The 21,491-nt window shown below is 37.0% G+C and overlaps 2 protein-coding genes across 2 annotated transcripts; one reads left to right on the top strand and one right to left on the bottom strand.

Annotated features, from left to right (window-relative positions):
* Nucleotides 10,859-16,686, top strand: LOC109830625 (pentatricopeptide repeat-containing protein At1g08070, chloroplastic-like). The gene is made up of 4 exons (XM_020397939.1): nt 10,859-10,964; nt 12,910-13,001; nt 13,567-15,309; nt 16,169-16,686. Exons 2-3 carry the CDS (start codon nt 12,958-12,960, stop codon nt 15,191-15,193), a joined length of 1,671 nt encoding a protein of 556 aa, XP_020253528.1. The 5' UTR covers nt 10,859-10,964; nt 12,910-12,957; the 3' UTR covers nt 15,194-15,309; nt 16,169-16,686.
* LOC109830624 (TPD1 protein homolog 1-like) lies at nt 17,569-18,785 on the bottom strand. The gene is made up of 2 exons (XM_020397938.1): nt 18,645-18,785; nt 17,569-18,138 (listed from the first exon to the last, which is right to left on the bottom strand). Exons 1-2 carry the CDS (start codon nt 18,703-18,705, stop codon nt 17,825-17,827), a joined length of 375 nt encoding a protein of 124 aa, XP_020253527.1. The 5' UTR covers nt 18,706-18,785; the 3' UTR covers nt 17,569-17,824.

Genomic DNA, 21,491 nt, shown 5'->3' with positions numbered 1-21,491 from the left:
CGTGGGTTCGACCCTCGCGTTTTGATGTTGTAACGCGGGATCGACCCCGGCGTTTTGATGTTGACACACGGGGAGGACCTTCGCGTCTTGTCTTGAAGAGATTATCACAAAGTAATCTCTTTTGTCATAGCGTTGCAAAGATCATTGTCTTGTAATCTTCGTCTTGGCTCCTTGAGAATATGAGAGTCGTCAGATTGTAAATCCCGATGTTGATTGTGAATGCTGTTGAACTAGAGCTCTCATCGGTTGTCGTGAAGGTCGTCAGATTGTAACCTTCAGCGATCTACGTGAAAGTCTTCAAATTGTAGCCTTCTGGAAGTCGTCAGATTGTAACTTCCATCATCGGTGTTTGATGGAGGATAAGCTATCTATTGTGATTTTTAGACAGCCTACAGAACCCCCTCCAAAGTTTTCGAAAGTTCGCGGTTGACTGGGACGAATTTTTCTGACGCCCTTCATCACAATCATGGACCCAAATGTAACCTTCAAGCGTGCATCTGCCAAGGTCACCCTATAGCCTGCTGCCTCCAAAGCTCTGTAGGCATCGAAAATTGCCTATAGGTCTCCACGAACGGTTCAGTGTTAAAGAGCGACAATGAACGTCACTATCCGATCTACAGGAGTTCAATTGACGTTGATGAACGATTGAAGTGAATCGACGAACTACGTGAGCTGATAGGATTTCGGAACAACGAAGACCCGGGCCAATCGGGAACCCGGCGATGTTCACAAAAAGGACAACGCCCTTCGAGTCTCATTCATTCTACAGATAATCCAACCATCGAAGTAGATAGAACTCTTCGTCAAGCTTCCAACGTACTTGGAATCACTCAAATCCGAGTTCGGACGAAGAATTTACGGTGAAAACAATCAAACATACGCAACGGGTCGTGAAGGTCGTCAGATTATAACCTTCAGCGATCTACGTGAAAGTCTTCAAATTGTAGCCTTCTGGAACTCGTCAGATTGTAACTTCCATCATCGGTGTTTGATAGAGGATAAGCTATCTATTGTGATTTTTAGACAGCCTACAACACATAGGTAAAAGTAGGAGGGGTTGGGTCACACTGATTTTTAAATTTTAGGGCTTGGAAGTAATTTTCCCTTCTTTTTTTTGTTGTTTGTTTTCTGTCCTTGATATTTTATCATAAGTAACATTGTAGCTTCTAAAATTAGGCATCTAATTTATGTTTTGCATACGTGCCCACATAATTCAATATTTAGGTTAAAAATGATAAAAAAGTGGGAGAGATGATGAGAAAGTGGAGTATTAAAGAGAGTTAGGAGTAGTTAATTAAGAGAGTTAATGAAGAACATGTGATGGATGAAGTTAAAGTGGTAGTTTTTTTAGCTTTTCAAGTTTACCATTTTCATAATTATTAAACTACATATAAATTACAAGGAAATTTCATGGAATTGATGCCCAGATAGGGGAAACACCCAAAAAAGAACTTTAGAGGTGAGCACTAATCGGTTCGAATCGATTAAACCAACTGAATCGAACAAATTTTGAGGGTTCGTTTTTATTTTGGAATATATTTCAATTGGTTCTGTTTAGGGGGCTAATTAACTAGAACTTAAAAAAGAACTGGGATAATATGTAGGACAAAATATTATAGTGTTAGTCAATAGGAACTAAAATTGAGATAAATAAGGTGTTATTAGTCAATTAAAACTCTACTAGAACTAGAACCGGTAATTTTTGAAATTATCCCGCTAATTGTTCTACCTCTATAAGAAATATGAGTTCTTCACTTTAAAATTGTCCCACTTTTATGTGTGGAATTAGATTGTTCCTCAAATTATCATACTTTATCTCTCCTCATTTATTTTTATTATATTGTTTTTGTTGCATACATTCATCTTCATATTGATTTGAATCCACATGAAACTAGTCTATAATCTCATGCAAAGCACGTCTGAAAAATAACATATTAAAAATTTGATAACATGCAATACAATATGATACAACAAATGCACAAATCAAAGTTATTAAATAAAATAGTTATACATGTTTTCTTTGTCCTATTTCTTTCATCTGCATAGTCAACATTTTCATTGATGATGCTTGCTCTTTTTTTTTTACTTTCATACATTTTCATCTTATAGCTTTGTTGGAATTCAGTCTCGTTGGATCATTCAAAGCTTGAACATTCTATTGCATGTAGTCCATAATCCAATTCATATTTTTCTTTATTTCGTAACTTACATTTTATCTGTTGCCACAAAAAACTTTGGACTAATCATGTTCTGCCAAAATAAAGTTATAGTTAGTATTTCTTTTATGAAAATTTAAATATCTTATTCATTGTAAAAGAGAATGGAAGTAAGTTTAACTTACCATTGAACTTCTTGCATCACTGTTGTTTTTTCTTGTTGCAATGATACCAACCAGTGTTGGATTTGCTCCACTGGGACTTTCTCCATAAAAAATATATCTTTTGTATGATGAAGTTAAAATATTACTTGTCCATTTCTAATTTAAGTGTTATCTTCAGTAAAATTTTATCCAATTGCCTTCGATAGAACATGGTATATTAAAAATGATAATTTTTAGAGATGGAGTGCAAATTTGTAGTTTCCATTTTTTCACTAATTATAGATGAATAGATGTAATTTTCAAGAACTATATCAAATAATACAATTCAACTATTTTATTAACTATACTGAAGCAAAACGAATATAGCAAATTGCATCATACCATTTATACGAACAACAATTTAAAACATCGCATAATATTTAAAAAAATTGCATCAAATAATCATATATATGAAAATCTACATGTATACAATGTATAAAAGTTAAAAAAAAAATTATATTGTAGACTAATACTCCTAAACGTCCAGAACTTTTGATCTTCTTTCAAAGAGTGAATGTTGTCCCCTATAAAAAATAAGAGGAAAGAATTGCAAATAGTTTTAGCTTTTTTAAGATATTCTATACTTCTATCTCCCCTCCCTTATTTTCTTGATATTGTCTTTGTTGTATGCAACCATCTTTATGTTAATTTGTATCCACATGAAATTGCAAAATTAGATGTGATAATCTCATGTGAAACATGGGTATAAATTTTATCATATTCATACAAGTTTGGAATTTGAAGACTTTAATGTTTTTCTATGAAAGAAGATTTTAATGTTGAAAGTGATAAACATGGCTTTTTCGTAAATAGATGAAATAGTTGAAAGAGAAATTTTGAATTAGAAGTATATGTTGCAATCTAATTGCTTGTGTGTGATGCCCTTGGGTTCACACAAGGTTACAGTTCAAGGTGAATCTAAGAATGTCAAACCTGTCATGTACAACACCGTGCAATAACATGTTTTACCATCACAATTACTATCTCTCTAGTGGAATCAACAAACAGGTGAAGGTACAAAACATGCAAAGAATAATAGAGTAGTACATTGAATAGAATAAGCAAAATTGTTGGGTTGTTGAAATTATGAATGAGAATTGAATGGAACTGTGTTTCCCCTAGGAAAATGTTGGGTCGAAGTGGGAGTGAAGTTTTGAGTTCCGGGAGAATTTCCTAGATTCCATGCAAAATTGGGATGATTTCTCCACCCTGGATTATAGGTTGGAGAAAATAGATCATTTCTAGGGTGCTGGAATATAGTATTCATCTGTTCTAATGCATTGTTGTTTCCTAGGAGAGGGCATTCCTCTGAAACATGGGCAGGAGACTGATAATTATGACATCCTGAGGCAGAAACATGATTGATTTGAGTTGGAGCTCATTCCTTAATTTCTAAAGATTCTAACATTCGCAGAATTGTCGTCATCTTCGCTTCAGAAGTAATGTTTGACTCCAAGGAAAGACCACTAGACTTAGATTGGGGAACTGATGAAACCCTATCATCACAGTGTTCCCATTGTATTGTTTTTTCAAAAAGACTCTAAAAACTCCCAAGCTTCATCAGCGTTTTTCCTCATGAAATCCTCGTGGCACATTAATTCTAAGGAAGTTTTTTGCAGAATAATCTAATCCCTCATAAATTATTTGGCACAATCACCAATTTTCTAAACCGTGATGAGGACATTGGATGAGAAGATCTTTAAATCGGTCAAAATACTTCCAAAAGAGTTCTCCCGAGATAATTTTAAAATTCATGATACTGTTTCTTAGCTTCACCGTTTTATGGATAGGAAAAAATTTCTTAAGAAAAACGGTGATAAATTCCTCCCACGTAGTGATAGAATTTATGGGTAAGCTATACAGCCATTTTTTTGCTTTGTCTTTGAGAGCAAATGGAATAAATCTGAGTTTGATCGCATCTTCGTTTAATTCTCTAATTTTAATCATAATACACACTTCCTCAAATTTCGAAATAAAAATATATGCATCTTCTGTTTCATTACCAAGGAATTTGGGAAGCATCTTTATGTATTGCGGTCTATGCTCAAAATTTATTCCATTTTTTTTGGGGAGCCTAATGCACGAAGGGATCACATTCCTAATGGGATAGCACATATCATGACGAACGGGTGGATTAGGATGCTCCATTTCTATGATTGGTTCAAAGCGAATTAATCGACGTGTATTATCCCTAATCCACTGTTGCATACACCAAAACTATTTCTTTTTATATTTTTTTATAAAGAAAGAGAAAAAAGAAAAAAAATTTAGTTTTTTTATGAGAAGAAAAAAATAGAGAAAACATAACTAAAACAAATCAAAGCAATCACTTTTCAATCACTGTAATTCTAGGGTTTAGCCTAACTCAACTAGACCAGCTCCTAACCAAAAACTCCTACAGTAAAAAGATTAAAGTTTTACCCAGGTAGTTAGCCAGGTAAGGATAGTACTAGAGGATAATCAGAGATCAATTAAGTACCTCATTCCTTACGGAGCGCTTTACGCAACCCCTAAACCTTGCCTTAGACACCAACTAATCTGAGAAAACTTAAACCGGTTTACTTAAGGATTTCTTGTTCCTTATTAAGCTCGAATCCTTAGGGACCAACGTCTAATGAGTTTTATTAGGCTTAGGTTTGTGAAGTGAGGAATTAGTGATTTTTGGGCTAAGGAAAGGGTGATGAAATCCCTCACCTTATCTTGATTATGGGGTTTTGCCCTTAAAAATATTTTTAAGTGTGTGTCAAATCAATATGCTCAAATCACTTGGTGAATTCCTACACTATATGAAATGCAACCCTATGAATTAAAAGCAACTAAAAATGATGGAAAAGTAAAATCTTTTTTTTTTAATTAGGGTTAACAATCAAACAAATGAGAAGGGGGGATTTGTTTGAATTTATTATCTTGTTAGTAAATGTCAAAGTGGAGGGTGAATTTTATTATGGTAAACAAAAATAAAATCTTTTTTTTTAAGTCCTAATTGTCTCTAAATGTGAAGAATTAGCTAAAGGGTGGAATTAAAAACTAGAAAGAGGACTTACCCGAAAGCAAATCTTCAAATCCTAGCTCTCCAATCCGCGATCTTCAAGCTCCAAGCGTTTCCTTCACAAAAAACACACAAGTTAAAGAACCAAAATAATTAAAACCTACTTAAGCACCTTCCCCGGCAACGGCGCCAAAAACTTGATGCGGCATAAACATGTACCAAAAAGGTTGCAAGTGCACAACCGTGTCAAGTTATAGTATTTAAGATATCGATCCCACGAGGAAGGTGTTTTGTAGGAGAAAATATAAAATCGGTTCTTATGTTGTGTGCGTGACAAGTAGGAGTGATAAGTGAATGTGATTGTGGAGAGATAGAGAGAGTGGAAGTGATAGTGTGTAAATCGGCACGAGATATAAGTGAGAGTGGATGTGACAAAGAATGAATAAAAATCTAAACTACAAAATAAATGGCAAGAATTAAATGTAAGAAAATAAATCTACTCTATAAGCATGAAATAAATCTAATCTATGAGTATGAAATAAATCTAAGGCAAGAGGGTTCTAGCCTCTTGGCTATTTAAATAAGAAAATAAAATCTAATTACAAGCATGAAAATAAATCTAAGCTAATAAGCAATAAAAGAGGAATAAGAAAAACAAACTTTCAAATTAATCTCCATCTTCACCTTCTCGGTAGGTTCTTAACTTGAGGTTCGTTTCCTTGACGAGCCTCAGTATGAACCATTTGTTGAATTTGTTGAACCTCTTTTTGAGGATGAGGTTCGTGTTCTAAGCCTACTCGGGTACGAGGATGATGTCCATCATTTAGACGTTCCTCAATCACTTGACCCTCATTAGACTTGTTGACCATGGGCTAATCAGCTCTCAGTCGATAGTGAAAACCGTCTAGCGAGACCAAAGCTCGAGCCCTATGGCGAGCTTGGCTCTGGCGCTGACGTTGTCAAGCGCGTCTCGACAGTGGATCAACTAGAGCTTTTGCCTCACCCGAAGCTGGGCGAGGTTCGTTATCAAGAGCCATAGTTTGGCTAGTAGAAGCCGAAGTTCGACTAGGTTGTTTAACAACCTATTTTTTAGCCTGACGGCTAGTTATTGGAGCCTCCTCTTTGAGGGGCATAGACTTTTCCTCGATGTTAACTTGAGTTGAATTATCAGAAACCACTTGGGCTGAAGTCTCATACAAGACTCGACGACACTTACGTGCCTTCGTGGGACTAAACTTACTAGAGGAGAGGAACTCCTCGTATTTGGACTGGTCAAATTCAATGACCAAAGTCTCGACGTCTGTTCCCACAGTGATCTTGTCTGATTGCGCCACCACCATCTCATTGGAAAGAATAGCTGCTCCCATTATGGTCACTATCGTCCGTACGGTAAAAAAAATTAAAGTTGGATTGATTCACTTGTTTTAAGAAAACTGAGTCCGATCACTTGATATGAAACCTTACAATCACTCACGCTCTTTATCGATTATAGATGAAGAGAAGATTAATTCAGCTCCTTATTGTTTAACGTGGGTTCTTGGTAGCAAAAGGATGCTTCCCCCGATGCTCGAGTCGAGATTGCCTCTCGTTGACGATCAGAACAAGATTGCTGAAGCTTCTGACGTTCGTTAGCTGACTAGAATCGAAGTATGAACTCCGGATCTGTACGCAAAAACTCTGATCTTCGATGCTTCTTGAAGTCCAAGTCGAAAATCTCCAACAACTTATCCATGTAGCCATCCATGGCTATTTATAGGATAGGATTTAAGCACGTAACCGACGTGCTAAGATCACGGGTAGAGGGGCGTAACTGCCTCCTCCAAATCAGCGCACGCCATAACGTGCTCCTGAAGATTAGCCCACGTGGCTGACTGAGTCTTGGAGAAATTACAGCTAAATCTCTCATCGACAACGAACCTCATCTTTAATTGAAACGGGGTTCATTATGTAAGACGAGACTCGATACGCGACGAGGTTCGTCTTACAAAGTATACTTTGTAGTACATAGGCTTCTTCTGATGAATTTTGTCTTCACTGACTTCGTCTGACGAATTTTATCTTCACCAACAAACTTCGTCTTCGATAGCTGGGTCCAACTATGTAGTAAACCTGTTGACTTTCCCTTAGACGAATCTCGTCTTCGCTGACGAGCTTCAAGTCCGACGATGAGCTTTATCTTCACTGACGAACCTCATCTTTCGAAGATGAATGTCGAACCTCATTTCTAATGACGAGCTTCACTATTTGTTGTTGAGTTTTACTGCTCGACGACCTGCGTTCTCGAGGTTGATTTTCACTAAACGATGAGCCTCGTCTCTGATTGATACGATATTCATCTTCCTGACCATCCTTCTCATATTTTAAAATTTGGCATTTTTGAATGCCTACAGTGAGAAAACATAGATATAAAAAAACATGCTAGGTATAACACACATACAAAAAGACAATGAGAACACATATTGATATATCATTATGAAATAATGTCTCATTATACAAACATAAAAGCCACGTATAAAAGTAGATTTATAAAATCAAAAGAAAAAGAACATGAGAATCATGCAAAAAGTTTTTAAATGAAAACAAATCACTCAAATAAAATCATAAATCAAATGAAATCCATAAAAGTAAACCATATAAGACAAGAGAGGAAAATACATCAAGCTCTTAAGCTTGTTTCAACCCATATAAACATTTTAGCACCCAACAAACACGATTTGAGAAATAAACACTCAATAAATCGGGAGGGGGTGGGGGTTGCTCAAACACAAACCTCTCATGACAATCAAAACCAAAAAAATGTTACATGTTACAAATAGCCTGATTTGAATAGAAAAACTAATTTTTGAATTGCCTTTAAAAATAGCAAATAAATTCTAAAAAATATAAAACTTTGGGAAATCATTGTAAACATGTAAATGAACATGTTACAAAAAGAATTTTTGGAATTTCACTTCTCAATAGTGAAAACTCATCATTTTTCAAATATGTCCAAAAACATGAAAACTAAACATACATGTTTTTGTCATTTGACATAAATACAATATTGAAACTTTTGTAAAATGATTTTATAGACTTAAAAACCAAAACATATATGTATATATATATATATATATATATATATATCAAAACGTGTATGTGTGTATATGGTTGAGCTTAAAGTACTAACACACAAGTATGAACATATACTACAAACACTATAAACTATATACCCAAGTTTAAAGGTCTTTAATATAGCTTGACTTGGTAAACTTGCGGATGAAGCTTGATCTTGGATCTTTAACTTGAATTGTATTGCTTCACTCCACTATTCCGCCAACCTCCATTGGATATGATCGTGAATGCTCGATTCCATCCATCCTCCAACATATTGTTTGCCTAGAATAAATACAAAACACAAACACTAGACAAACGACATTAGTTGTAAATTGTTTGTTAATCATCATCAAAACAAAAGGACCCAACAATGTTCACTAAAGCACAAACTACTGCTCAGGTGCTTTACTTCTTGTCCAAACTTTCGGTATTCGGTCCACCTTAAGTTTGAAGGGATGTTAAGATATTGTATATATCTATGTGTGTACAGGTAGAGCATTAGCCCTCTCAAGCCCATATTGTCTATATACGTGTATCATATTCTAGGATCAATGCACAATTATTGTCTCCCGATTATTAGGAATGAAATAGACCAATTTCGCATAAATACATAATGATCAAGCTTGTTATTGGTTTGTCGGAGTGGAGAGGGCGGGAGATCATAAAGGAGACATCGCCAGCAAGAAGCGGCGAGGAGGCAGCGGCGACGGAGATAACGCTGGTGGGAGGCGGTGGGGCAAGGTAAGGAGAAGGGTGGTGACCGAGGAGGAGAAGAGTCTTCAAGATATGGGAAAGGATATTTTAAGGATGTGAACTAGAATATTAGTACATCCTGATACTTTTGGAATCCCGGTATTATCACTGTTAGTTTATTAATGTCTCTTGAACTATGCTTTAATTTTAAAAAGATTATCATTCTCAGAACCATAGTATACGCGCTGAAGTTTCTCAAATCAGATTAATTGACATTAGTTCCTCCTTCATATACTTACAATAAACTAAGATGTTAAATTTTAATCATGAATTTATTCCTTAATAATACAACCAAATCAAACTCAAATGTATTTGCAGTTATTTTGGGTATTTTCGAAAAATAAAAAATAAAAAATACTCTGAACATTGGGTGCCTCACGTAGCCCCCCATAACTTTCAAATTTTCCGAAGACATCCTAACTGTTAATGCCATAATCCAAATGTCTTTGAGAAGAAAAAAGGTAAATTGCACCCAATAACTTTTTGCATTTTGTAGTAAACCCCCAATATCTCTCAAAATCATTTTAAGACCATAATAACTTTGGCAAAAAAACTCCCAAAATTAATATGGTTACATCTAATGTGGCTAGGGGTGCTAAACCGTATTTGTATCATAGGAAATATCCAATAACCGTATCTGTTAGGCTACAGATATGGTTATCCAAATCTATAACCAATAGGATGGTTTTGTAGTGAAATATCTAGATTATTATCTAAAATATCTGAATCCTTATCAATCATAATGTTATGATAGTTTTAATCCTTAGATTATAATGATCAAGATGCTACTCAATTTTCAGATATAACGAACACATTAATGACCTCTTTTGTATCACATGAACTATATTTTTTCAGTACTATCTAGTATTCTCATATCCGTTTCAAATCCGCATGCATATTCGCTCATATATTCACATGTATATTCGTATCCAATTTTAGCGGATATGAATATGATTTTTTTTTACCGAGATAGAGCTGTATCCATATCCGAGATGGGAAGTGATATGGATATCGTAAGTATCATATCCGAGCCATACCCGGACCAAATGCACCCCTAAACGTGGCACATGCAACTCACATGACATAAAAAGACCAAAATACTTTTAAATTATTAAAAACTCATTTATGGCCTTTTTTATATTTTCAACCTTAAAAACAAAATGCTCTTGTCTTTTGTCGTTCATTCCCTCTTGCTCGCAATCAAGTTGGGGTCCCGAACTCTAGCTTTTCTTTGCTAAATTCTCTTTTTATGTTGTTTTTTTTGTTCTATTGTGTGAGGGTTATCTAAAATTTGTGAAAATTCACTGGGGCTTTGCTGCAATTCCAAAAGTTATTGGGGGTTTAGTACAATTTTGAAAGTTATCGGAGGTTTACTGCAAAATGCTGAAAGTTCTTCAGGTTTTATTGTTATTTACCCATAAAAACTCAATTCCAGTGGACGCCCTATCTCTATCTCCCAAATGACAAAATTAAGGGTTTGTTACGGGAAAAACTAACTCAATTCATACAACCCCTGACTTTGGGCTAATTTGTGGAAAGCCCTCTTGACTTTGTATAACTTCCCAAGGTTGACGTAGGTTCCACATATCGCTCAAGTTACAGGGAGTTTTATGAATTTTACCCTTCTTTTATCCGCGCTTCCTCTCTATCTAAAGCCTAAAATCTCCAAGGCACAGCCAGCTCCCAGTCTCATTCTTCTGTTTTTTCTTCTTCTATCTTCTGTTAGCATTTGATTTGTGGCTCTCGACCTTTTCTTCATCGCTCAATTTGGTAATATTTTCATGAGCTTTGCAATTATTAGTTGGAATTGTTTGTTTTATTCAAAATAGTTGCACTGTTTAGTTTAGTGCCCTCAACTCGTTTGATGATATGCTTGAGAGAAGAAAAGTATTGATTATAGAAGTATTGCTCTAAGTTATGAATAGGATTTACAAGTTTGTGCTAATTTATTTGTTTTCTTATTGTTTCGGTAGATTAAGCTCTTTATGCTGCAGAGTTTGTAGAGAAATTCCCTTTTAGATAATTGATTTGGTTTCTCCGGTAATTGTATTTTTCACAGTATGTCTCCAGAAATTATTTGTGTAGTTTCTGTAAAAAATAAAATAAAAAGAACTTTCTTTTTAATTGGAGGGTTGGACCTCAAATAGTTCCTTCTCTAATTAGCTTATGCACAACAAGGTATCAATGTAACTTATTTTAAAGTTTTATTGATAGTTTTATGCTATGTATAGTTATTGAAGCTGGGCGCAAACGGCAAAGGAGTTGGAATGGGCGATATAAATCTTGTAACTAAAAAAAAAAAATTCTAATGTCTACATTGTGATTATAATTCAAGTAATGAACTGTAATTATTTACTCCAAGGATGCCCTAAAATTTGTGAAAGGGTATAGGTTCAGTGTCATGGTGCTCTATTTATAAACAGAACGAAGCCTGCTTCTCTATTTGTACTTTTATGCTGATAGGCCTAACCTGAAGTGCATAGTTGAGTTCAAGTTTACGCTCATCTAATTCAAACCTTGCAGCAGTTCATTATGGCAAACCACAAATTGATATTTAATTGTTATTCACCGTACTTCATTTATAATGGGAGAAAACAAAGTATCCTTGTTGTCGTAGGAGTTAGCCTTCGAGGCTGTAGAGTTAGCCATCGAGGCTGTCTACTTTCCCAAAACATGGATCAATCACTTTTTTTACTCCAAGGGCTTGCTTTTTGTATTTTTAAAGCTTCAAATATAAATGGTTCCTGAAATTCAGAATTTTTACGAATTGCTTTAGGCTGGGACCATCTGTTATGAATCCTTGTAGACCTTTTCCCTGAAGGCTTCCATGTAATCATGGTTAAAGGTTAATCATGAATATAAAATGGGTAAAACGTCTAGGGATTGACTTCCCTCCCTCTCCCGCCTCATTATCGTGATTCGTGACTCATTAGAGGTTGTGCATGACATGGAGTAAACATATCCTAGTTCTAAGTAATAATCTAAAGAATTTACTATTATACTTCTGCTTTGAGGGGATCCTTGAAAAGATACTTCGTATATGACGGAATATATTTTCCTTTCATGATGATTGGTGGTACATTCAGTTTATAATATTACTCCTCCCACCACTCTTCCAACAAGTGTTTCGTGGTTGACGGACTCATACTCCCTCTTGAGAAGTCCAAGTTTCAATTTCAACTTATGGAATGGTTATTTGAACTTTCATTATTTAAGAATCTTTCATGTGACATATCATTTCTCGGTCAAGTATTATATTTACTCTGTTACTTTTACTGCTTATTTCATTAAAATGTTTCCTGAGAAGTGGTTTTGTGGGCATAAAAGTCAATCAGATCATTTAACCTGTCCATACCCATAGAGGTTCCACATGATTTTTTTATAGAAAATGTGAAATGTCTAGATATTGATACGTAAATAGGATGCAATCTGAGCATCAACTCAACTCCTTTAGGGAGTCCAGGAAGTTGGAGCCGTAGGAAATTCAGTTAACGGTAGTTAGTGCGTGGTCCTACAAAACTGTGCAAGGTCAGGGTCATTCCTTTTGAGTTCTTAACAAATTACACTATGCAATACTGTGAATTTCATGACGCGAAGAAACTAACTGCTCATAGAATTATCTGTTATTCATCACTCTAGTTTGCAATATTGCATTCTTGAGGGTTCTTGAGAATACCATTGATTGTTGATGCTAATTGGGACTTCCTTTGAACAGGCTACAGGGGCAACACCGAGTTTATGTCAACAGTGGGGTACCCTGCAGATGTATGATCTCTCCAGCCTACTATCATCTCTACCGATTGGCAGGTTTGGATAATAACTGCAACCAATCCATCTATAAATAATAGAAATACTTCCCACCCCAAGAAAACCTAGACCCCTAAAAAGACTCAACTTCAAAAATGGCTGTTATCCCTACTGTTCCTGCCAAATCTCTCCCTCCAACCCCAACCCCCATTCCTCACTTCCCCTCCAACCCCCGCACCCTCCTCCTCCATAAATGCAAGACTCCTGATGACCTCCGCCAAATCCATGCTCACCTCATCAAGACTTCCTCAATCCATAAACCCTCTATACTGGAGAATCTCCTTGAATCCTCGGCCCTCATCCTACCCAATAAACTCCCCTATGCCCTCAAGCTCTTTGCCCTCACCTCCTCCCCCCACACTGAGGCCTACAACATTCTCATCCGCGCCTTCAACCTCACAAACTCACCTCTTAGCTCCATTGGTTACTTCATCAAAATGCTCGAAGACTCTGTCCTACCTGATAAATACACCCTTTCTTGCATACTTAAAGCCTGTTCCCGGCTCAATTCTTTAGAAATTGGTAGGATGGTGCATGCTCATCTCTCCAAGTCTAAATTTTCCAGGCAAGATTTTGTTGTCAACAGCTTGATCCACATGTATGCAAGCTGTGGAGAGGTCAGAGTTGCTCGCAGGGTTTTCGATGGAGTGAGTAAAAGGAGTGTTGTTACATGGAATGCAATGTTTGCTGGGTATTTCAAGGCCGGGGAGTGGGAGGAGGTTATCAATTTATTTAGAAGAATGTTAGAGTTGGGAGTAGAATTTGATGAGGTTACATTGATTAGCGTTTTAACAGCATGTGGGAGGCTCGGGGTGTTGGATTTAGGAGAGTGGATTGACGAGTACATAAGGAAGAATTTGAGTGACCCTAGTCAGAATTTGATGACTTCGCTTGTTGATATGTATGCAAAATGTGGATGTGTCGATAAAGCAAGGAAGTTGTTTGATGAAATGCCGTGCCATGATGTTGTTGCTTGGAGTGCGATGATTTCAGGGTATAATCAAGGGAATAGGTGTAGAGAGGCGCTCGAGCTTTTTAATAAGATGCAAACTGGGAATGTTGATCCTAATGAAGTGACAATGGTTAGCGTTCTCTCTTCTTGTGCAGTTTTGGGAGCACTTGAGACTGGCAAGTGGGTACATTCGTATATGAGAAGAAAGCGGATGCAATTAACTGTCAATCTTGGAACAGCATTGGTGGATTTCTATGCAAAGTGTGGATGCATTGAGAATGCGCTAGATGCTTTTAGGAAAATGCCACATAAGAATGCGTGGACTTGGACTGTGTTGATTCAAGGGTTGGCAAGTAATGGACAAGGACGAGAGGCTCTCACGTTCTTTGCTTCTATGTTGGAAGCTAACGTTGAACCAAACGATGTCACATTTGTCGCTGTTCTCTCTGCCTGTAGTCATACAGGTTTAGTGAAAGAGGGACGGTATTATTTTGATAGCATGAGTCGAGATTATGCAATTAATCCAAGGGTCGAACATTATGGCTGTATGGTTGACATACTTGGACGAGCAGGCCTTATTGAAGAGGCATATGATTTTGTTAAGAGAATGCCTATAAAGCCTAATGCAATAATATGGAGAACGTTGTTGTCTGCCTGTAAAATTCACAAGAATCTGGAGATTGGTGAAGAATCATTGAAGCAGATTGTACTATTGGAGCCTAGGCATAGTGGAGACTATATACTTCTCTCAAGTATCTATGCATCTGTCGGCAGGTGGGAGGATGCAGTGAGAGTGAGAAACCAAATAAAGGAGAAAGGGATTAAGAAAATCCCAGGATGTAGTTTGATGGAATTGGATGGCATGATCTATGAGTTCTTTGCTGAAGACAATGCACATCCTTATTCTGAGAAGATATATGAAAAGATTGAAGAAATTGTCAGTCAAATTAAGGAAGCAGGTTATGTGCCAAATGTTGCAGAAGCAAGATTAGATGCAGAGGAAGAAGAGAAAGAGGTTTCGGTTTCTCATCACAGTGAGAAGTTAGCAATTGCTTTTGGTCTCATGAAAGCTCCTCCTGGAGCTGCTATTAGGGTGTCAAAGAATCTCAGAGTATGCATGGATTGCCATGAAGCTACAAAATTCATGTCTAAGGTTTACAAAAGGGAAATTATCGTGAGAGATCGGAATAGGTTCCATCATTTCAAAGATGGGACTTGTTCATGCAATGACTATTGGTAAACCAGACTCCGTACTTTCATTAAATTCTTGACACATGAAGATGGTTTTTTTTGCTCTCTACTGCAATCGGTGTGTTTTACTTGGACCATGATCGGATACACAAGATCCTTTGGAAGGTAATGATATAATCTATTTAATTGCCATCAATTATATCACAAAAAGATAGTAGCAGGTGTAATAGTCCAATTGGTAAGTATTAAATTGGAGTCAACCTTGCCTATTTCACAGAGTATCTGTCAATTCATGACAGAACTTGAGTTTTAAGCATGGGGTTAGGCTCGAAAGAACTAACACGTGCTCTATTCTTACAATATGTAGGTTAAAACTTAGAGAATCTCACATGAGTCAAATTTGACATGAATATATGTAATACTAGCCTGACTTAAATCAGTTGTATCATGAGAACGCTACCTCTGAATGATTCACTTCAATTACATAAGATAATAGAAACCTAAAGGAGTGAGAAAATGAATCCATCACTTATGGCGTCTTGTATGGCAATGCTCATATTCATGTTTTTGGTGTGCTCTCTGGAAGCATCAGATTGTAGTAGAAAAGTTATGCAACAACGTAAAAAAAGAAGAGCACAATCTATGCTTGTCTATCTTCTGATTGTAGTGAAATCATCTCTTATACAGTTATACATTTTTAACGGAAATCTTTCGTTTACTTCAGCTGTGTTTTGGTCCATATAGCAAACAATTTTGAGTTTACATTTGGTGACAGTTTTTATATTGCTTTTTGTTACAATGCTTAATTAAAAATGATGAAGCACTGATGTCGAGAATGGCTGAATTTTTTTTAGCTTCTCCGACTGAATTTTATGGTTTTGTTCCTCAAGTTGGAGGCTGTTTTGGGTATCTATCTTTCGACATCGATATTTTGTTTGTGCTGGGTTTCTTATTTCTGTAACTTTTATTAGACTTGAAGCCATTCTGCTTTCGTGCTGGTTTTCTTATTTCTGTAACTTTTCAGGGGAGGCTGAAGAACAATACTGATGTGTAGAGAGGAGAAAATAGAGAAACAAACTAAATGCAGCAGAGGAAGGATATCTCTCTGTCTTGAGGAAGAAAATGATTTGAATCCTCATTCAGAAAATCAACAACAGAAACTCCTTCATTCTCGGTCTCCTCATTCTGAAACTTCTAAAGGAAGAACAAACGGGTCTATTCAAGGGCCTGTACATTGCGAGTTCATGCTTCCAGGGCTATCGATTATTAAATCTTGGAGGGTAGGCCGTAGTATACCTGTTGCACTGGGAAATATTCTCAGAGAGACAATCTAACATGGCATCTCCATGCCTCCATCACTTGATAAGTTTCCCTTCAAAATTAATCCATAATAATTGTTAATTTTCAAACAATGTTATTGTAGTGTTTAATTATTCATTATAAATAAGATGTTCTGTTTGTTGTTTATGCATAATAGTTATCATATTGTTTTATGAATAAGACGTTTTTGTTGTTTATGTATAATGAAAGCCACCGACTGGAATAAATAATAACATCCCATTTTTGGTCTTATTTGTGCTAGATGATGGCTGCACTTTACTACCATAGAGGATATAATCTAATAAATTCATTCATAATTGGAGAGATTCTAGCAGTTTACTTCTATTTAGCTCAAATCCATAGTTCATCCATAGCAATTATGTCCCTTCTCCAACCCGGCCAATAGTACACAAACCCAATATAAAAGCACACATAATGTCTCTAAAATCCCCTCAACCGATGGCTTCACATACTGCCTTAGAGGATATAATCTAGTAAATGCTATCATTTTGAAGTGATTGGAGCAGTTTTTTATTTAGCTCAAGTCCATGAGCCACATGTAGCAGTTTTGTCTCTTCTCCGTTTTGTCTCCTCCTCTGCTAGAATGAAGACCCTAGAGATTCCTCTCTCTTTTCTTTTGGATGATGAATTTATTTCATTAAACTCCTAGTTCATCTTCATTGGACAGGGTACTCTTTTCTCAAAAATTATGTGAGTTTGTTTAATATATATACCCCTTAAATTGTGTATAGTTGCACGACAATCCTACAAATTTCACTATCTGCAAAACTACCGCCAAATCATCCATTTTGGAAAAATACCTCCAAATCAACAAATTATTGACTTTGTTGAATATGATGAGTAAAAAATTGACTATGTTGTTGATACTTTGACATGGCATTTAAAAATTAGTGTATGAAAGTTGATTATTTGTTGATTTGGGGGTAATTGTTTATCCAAAGTTAAAGAGTTGGGGGTGTGGTAGTTTTCCAAATGCTGAGATTTGGGGGTGTTTTGCAAATATGCTTGTTTAAGGAGTAACCCAAAATGTTATTGAAGTAACTCCTCAATGCATCACTGATGTAGCATGATTAGTCTCTAGAAAGTTAAACATGCACATAGAGCCATTTGGTCAAGTCTAGTATATGTAACAGGATACATAGTATATTCTCAACAATGGAGGAAACAGACTTTCTGCTTTCCTCGCTTACAGTGGAAATTCTCTTTCCAATTTCAACACAAAAGCAACAACAATCCTATTGAGGCACTGGATATGGACATTTCCTTAACTATCCAAACCCGGCCAATAGTAAACACAAACCCTGTATGAAAAACACACACAAATGTCGCTAAAATCCCCTCAATTGTGAATCTGAGAACTTATCACAGGGAAATCCTGAGGAGTCATCCATGCATACTTAAATGCTATACTAGCTCCTCTACCCAAAGGCCTTCCACTATGAACGATGCATCGCTCTTCATCCAGCGGTCTGATTGCCCTTGGATCGACTGTTTCGACGCTGCTTAAGCCATAACATCTCATGATTACCTTTGATTGAATGCACTTGCCATTGTTGCTCACTAGCACTTTGTATTCTGGTTTCCCTTCGATGATTCCTCCGGTTTTCACTTGTTGAACTGTTATGTCTGATTTGCTGCACGGTGCTGCCCAACCTGTGTCATACATGTAATCATCAGTTTTCAATATAATAATCGTATGTAGTGCTATTGTTGCATATATATCCCCTGAAAAAGTTATATCGTTGCTGATGGACCTCTTGGGTGAAAATCTATTGTTGAAAATAGACCCCTGAAAAGGCTAAAAAAAAAAATTCACTCGGAGGTCTATCTGCAACAATAGAACTACAAGGGTATTAAGTCTATCTGCAACAATAGAACTACACGGGTATTAAGTTCAATTTGGCGATAGCACAGGAGATCAATCTGCAAAAACCCGTTTTAGTGTAGTAACCATACATGGTGTATTTGAGAGTTAATATATGGCTCTATTTAAGAACCATAATTTGTACATAGAAATTAATCTCAGAGAAACTGAAAGTGAGGGGGTCAAACTGTGCTTTTGATATCTTAGGGGGGGATTTTGTATGGATTCTGAAAAACTTTAGGGGATTTTATGTAGTTCAAGCATAAATAGAGAGAAGATATGGAGGAAGGCTCACCTTTGTTTAGGATGATGGAGAGGACAGTGAGAGCAGAGAAGAGCTTGAGAAAGGCTGCCATTGTTTATCTCCTATTCTTTTCTTGGCTCTTGGAGTGCTGGAGATAAGCCTTATTTATAGAGTGGATTGGATCTCTCATTAGAGAAGAGATTAGGGTTTAACCTCCTATTTTGAAGTGTAGTGAGGTTTGGTAACTTTTTGGTTTGTGTTCCCATTTGGAGTATGATATTTAATAATGTATGTATAGTGCATGCATAGTTGGATTCATACGGTTTGAAATTGGTTGGCATCACATGGCATGTCACCAAGATATGCTCCTCTCTCTTACCCTTCCAGAGTTTTGATAGTTTAATGCATGTGGGGAGTGGAGGAGCCCACGTATAGACAAAAATGAGTAGGACCCATCAAAGTTTTTCTTCAAAGCCTTAATCAAAGGAAAGAAAAGAATTCATCGTAAATTCTAAATTAGTGCCATAAACATGTAAAATCAATGTAAACCAAAAAATATTAGTTCAAGCATTGAAACTAACGGAGCAAACAAAATATCATATCGGTGCAAACGTTACATAAAACAATACAATCAACTCTAAGATTGATAGTTGGACACGTGTCACTTTCTTCTTATTATAAGGAACATATATAGGATTCTTTTTCCTCCAACTCGAAATTGAACCCAAGACCATGAGAACCATTTTGGAACCTCCCAATAGTCTGAGTCACCCCGCGGTGGATGATTCTCTTTCCTTAATCAAAGGAGCGAAGCATGAGCAAAGTCTATAATGATATGAGATTAAGTTAATTTAGTAGTTTGTGTTGCACCTTTTATGATTAATGTCATGGGCCAAGGACAAATAGTCAATATCTTGCTTATAAACAAAGGGTTGTTGCTATCCAATCCATGGGCGATATGTAGCAGTAGCCGACAGAGTGCATCATGTGCCCCATGTGAGTAGCGGCCCTTTGGTAGCCCCCTCACGAGTATTTTTATTCAGAAGCAAAGCATACGTGTTGCATTAATTAGTTGTTTTGGGTCCCATCTAGTTGTTTTGGGCCCCAGCCTACCGAAGTTTTCTTCCGTCCAAATTGTAGAACTAATCCTTCATATCTTCAGTACAAGTCAAAGGAAGTTTTTCTTTTCTTTGAATCAATGAGGTACATAACCGTCGACTTTATATAGTAAGGAAAATTTCTCAAAACATGTTGGCAGCTTGCTTTTAGATATGCCATTTATCTCATTATACGCCATGCATTGTTGACTTGAGGGTTGAGTATCCATTCTCAAATGCAAATTCATTTGTACCGGGTCGATTGGAGTAGGATACTTAGCATCTACTTTCGGTATTGCTAGAAAAAGGAAGAGTAAATTTCACAAAACTATTAAGAAGTATTTAGAGTTTTGGTGCAAAAAACTTATCGCTAAGTATATGTGTAGTTTTATGAATGTCTAAAAATCCATGATGGTTATCCGGCGGGGACGTAAAGTTTCACGATGGATTAGGGCGTTTGATTGAAGTGGTTCTGATCTGTAGGACTGATTTCTCTTCTATCCAAATTGTGGAATCTCTGTTGTGCGCGGCGGAAGTCAAAACCAAACTGATGTGCTTCGAGGAACCAAAACAAACGTCGAGATAAATGCCAAGCAAATCAAAATAACAGCACAAAACACAAACAACCAATTTTAACGTGGTTCGGTAAGTTGCCTACGTCCACGGGGCAAGAAAGAGGATGATTTTTTCACTATAGAGAAGGAGAGTACAAACTGAGATTACAGATCGCTCAAACAAATCAACTAATTTCACCAACAAAGCTCTCAATCTCTCAAACAATAACCCTAACCAATAGCTCAGAAAGATCTCTCTTTTATGTGCTCTAATATCCCCAAAACAATTCCCAATCAAACCCCAAAGAAATCCTAAAACTTGTGTTTGTATTTATAGCAAACACCAATCCCAAACGGAACAGGAAACCAAACTCAGGCCCAAACCCGACCTGCGGTCGACCGTCGCGTCAGTCGCGGTCGATCGTGGCCAAAGATAGAACCCAAAAAACCCAAAAAACACTTACAGGGTCTCACGGTCGACCGTCGAGCCAGTCGACGCGGTCGACCGCCAAAAGTCCAGAGACTTTCCTGTTCCTTGTGCACGTCCGCGGTCGACCGTCGTGTCACCCGCGGTCGATCGCGCAGCTTCCAAATTGTTCCGTCTCCAATTTTCTGAACCTCGTTGTTTCCTCTTCAATTCTCCACCTCGACGAAGCTTTCCCAAAACTGAGCCGACACCAACCAAAACAAATATCTCACTTATTGCGTACAGTATGAAGTGGAACAAAACCACGATAACGGACTCAATCCATAACAAGTCGAGACCAAAATGAGAATGTGATCACTCTCCAAACGTCGGTATCAACTCACCAAACCGGCTGCATCATAAATGACTACTTACGTATCTTCTTGCCTAAGGAATCAAGCTTTCACGTAGTTCACCCAATGGCCTCCAAAGGCCCTCAATCTAATAGAAGAGTCCTCAACTCTTAACCAACATCACCAATGAATCTGCGGCTGATAGCACTCTCAATGGCCCCAAAATAAAACAAACCAAACACCTCCACCTCAGGTGAACCAACGTCCATATCCAATTCTGAACTATGTCCACCAGCTGCATTCGAATCCAAAACCAACTCATCATCTGCATCCAAATCCAAATGATCCCCAAACTGTGTTACCTCAGCTGGAATCCCAAACGATACAATATGATCTGGAGTATGTGGAGTAATCTCCACTCAACGTGGAGTAGCATCACCCTCCATCCGCTGTGATATCCCAACGATCTGATCAATACTCTGCACCTG

This window comes from Asparagus officinalis, chromosome 2, assembly GCF_001876935.1.
Source record: "Asparagus officinalis chromosome 2, Aspof.V1, whole genome shotgun sequence".
Lineage (NCBI taxonomy): Eukaryota > Viridiplantae > Streptophyta > Magnoliopsida > Asparagales > Asparagaceae > Asparagus > Asparagus officinalis.
Note: the sequence above shows the minus strand (reverse complement) of the source record. Positions and strands in the feature narration are given on the sequence as shown.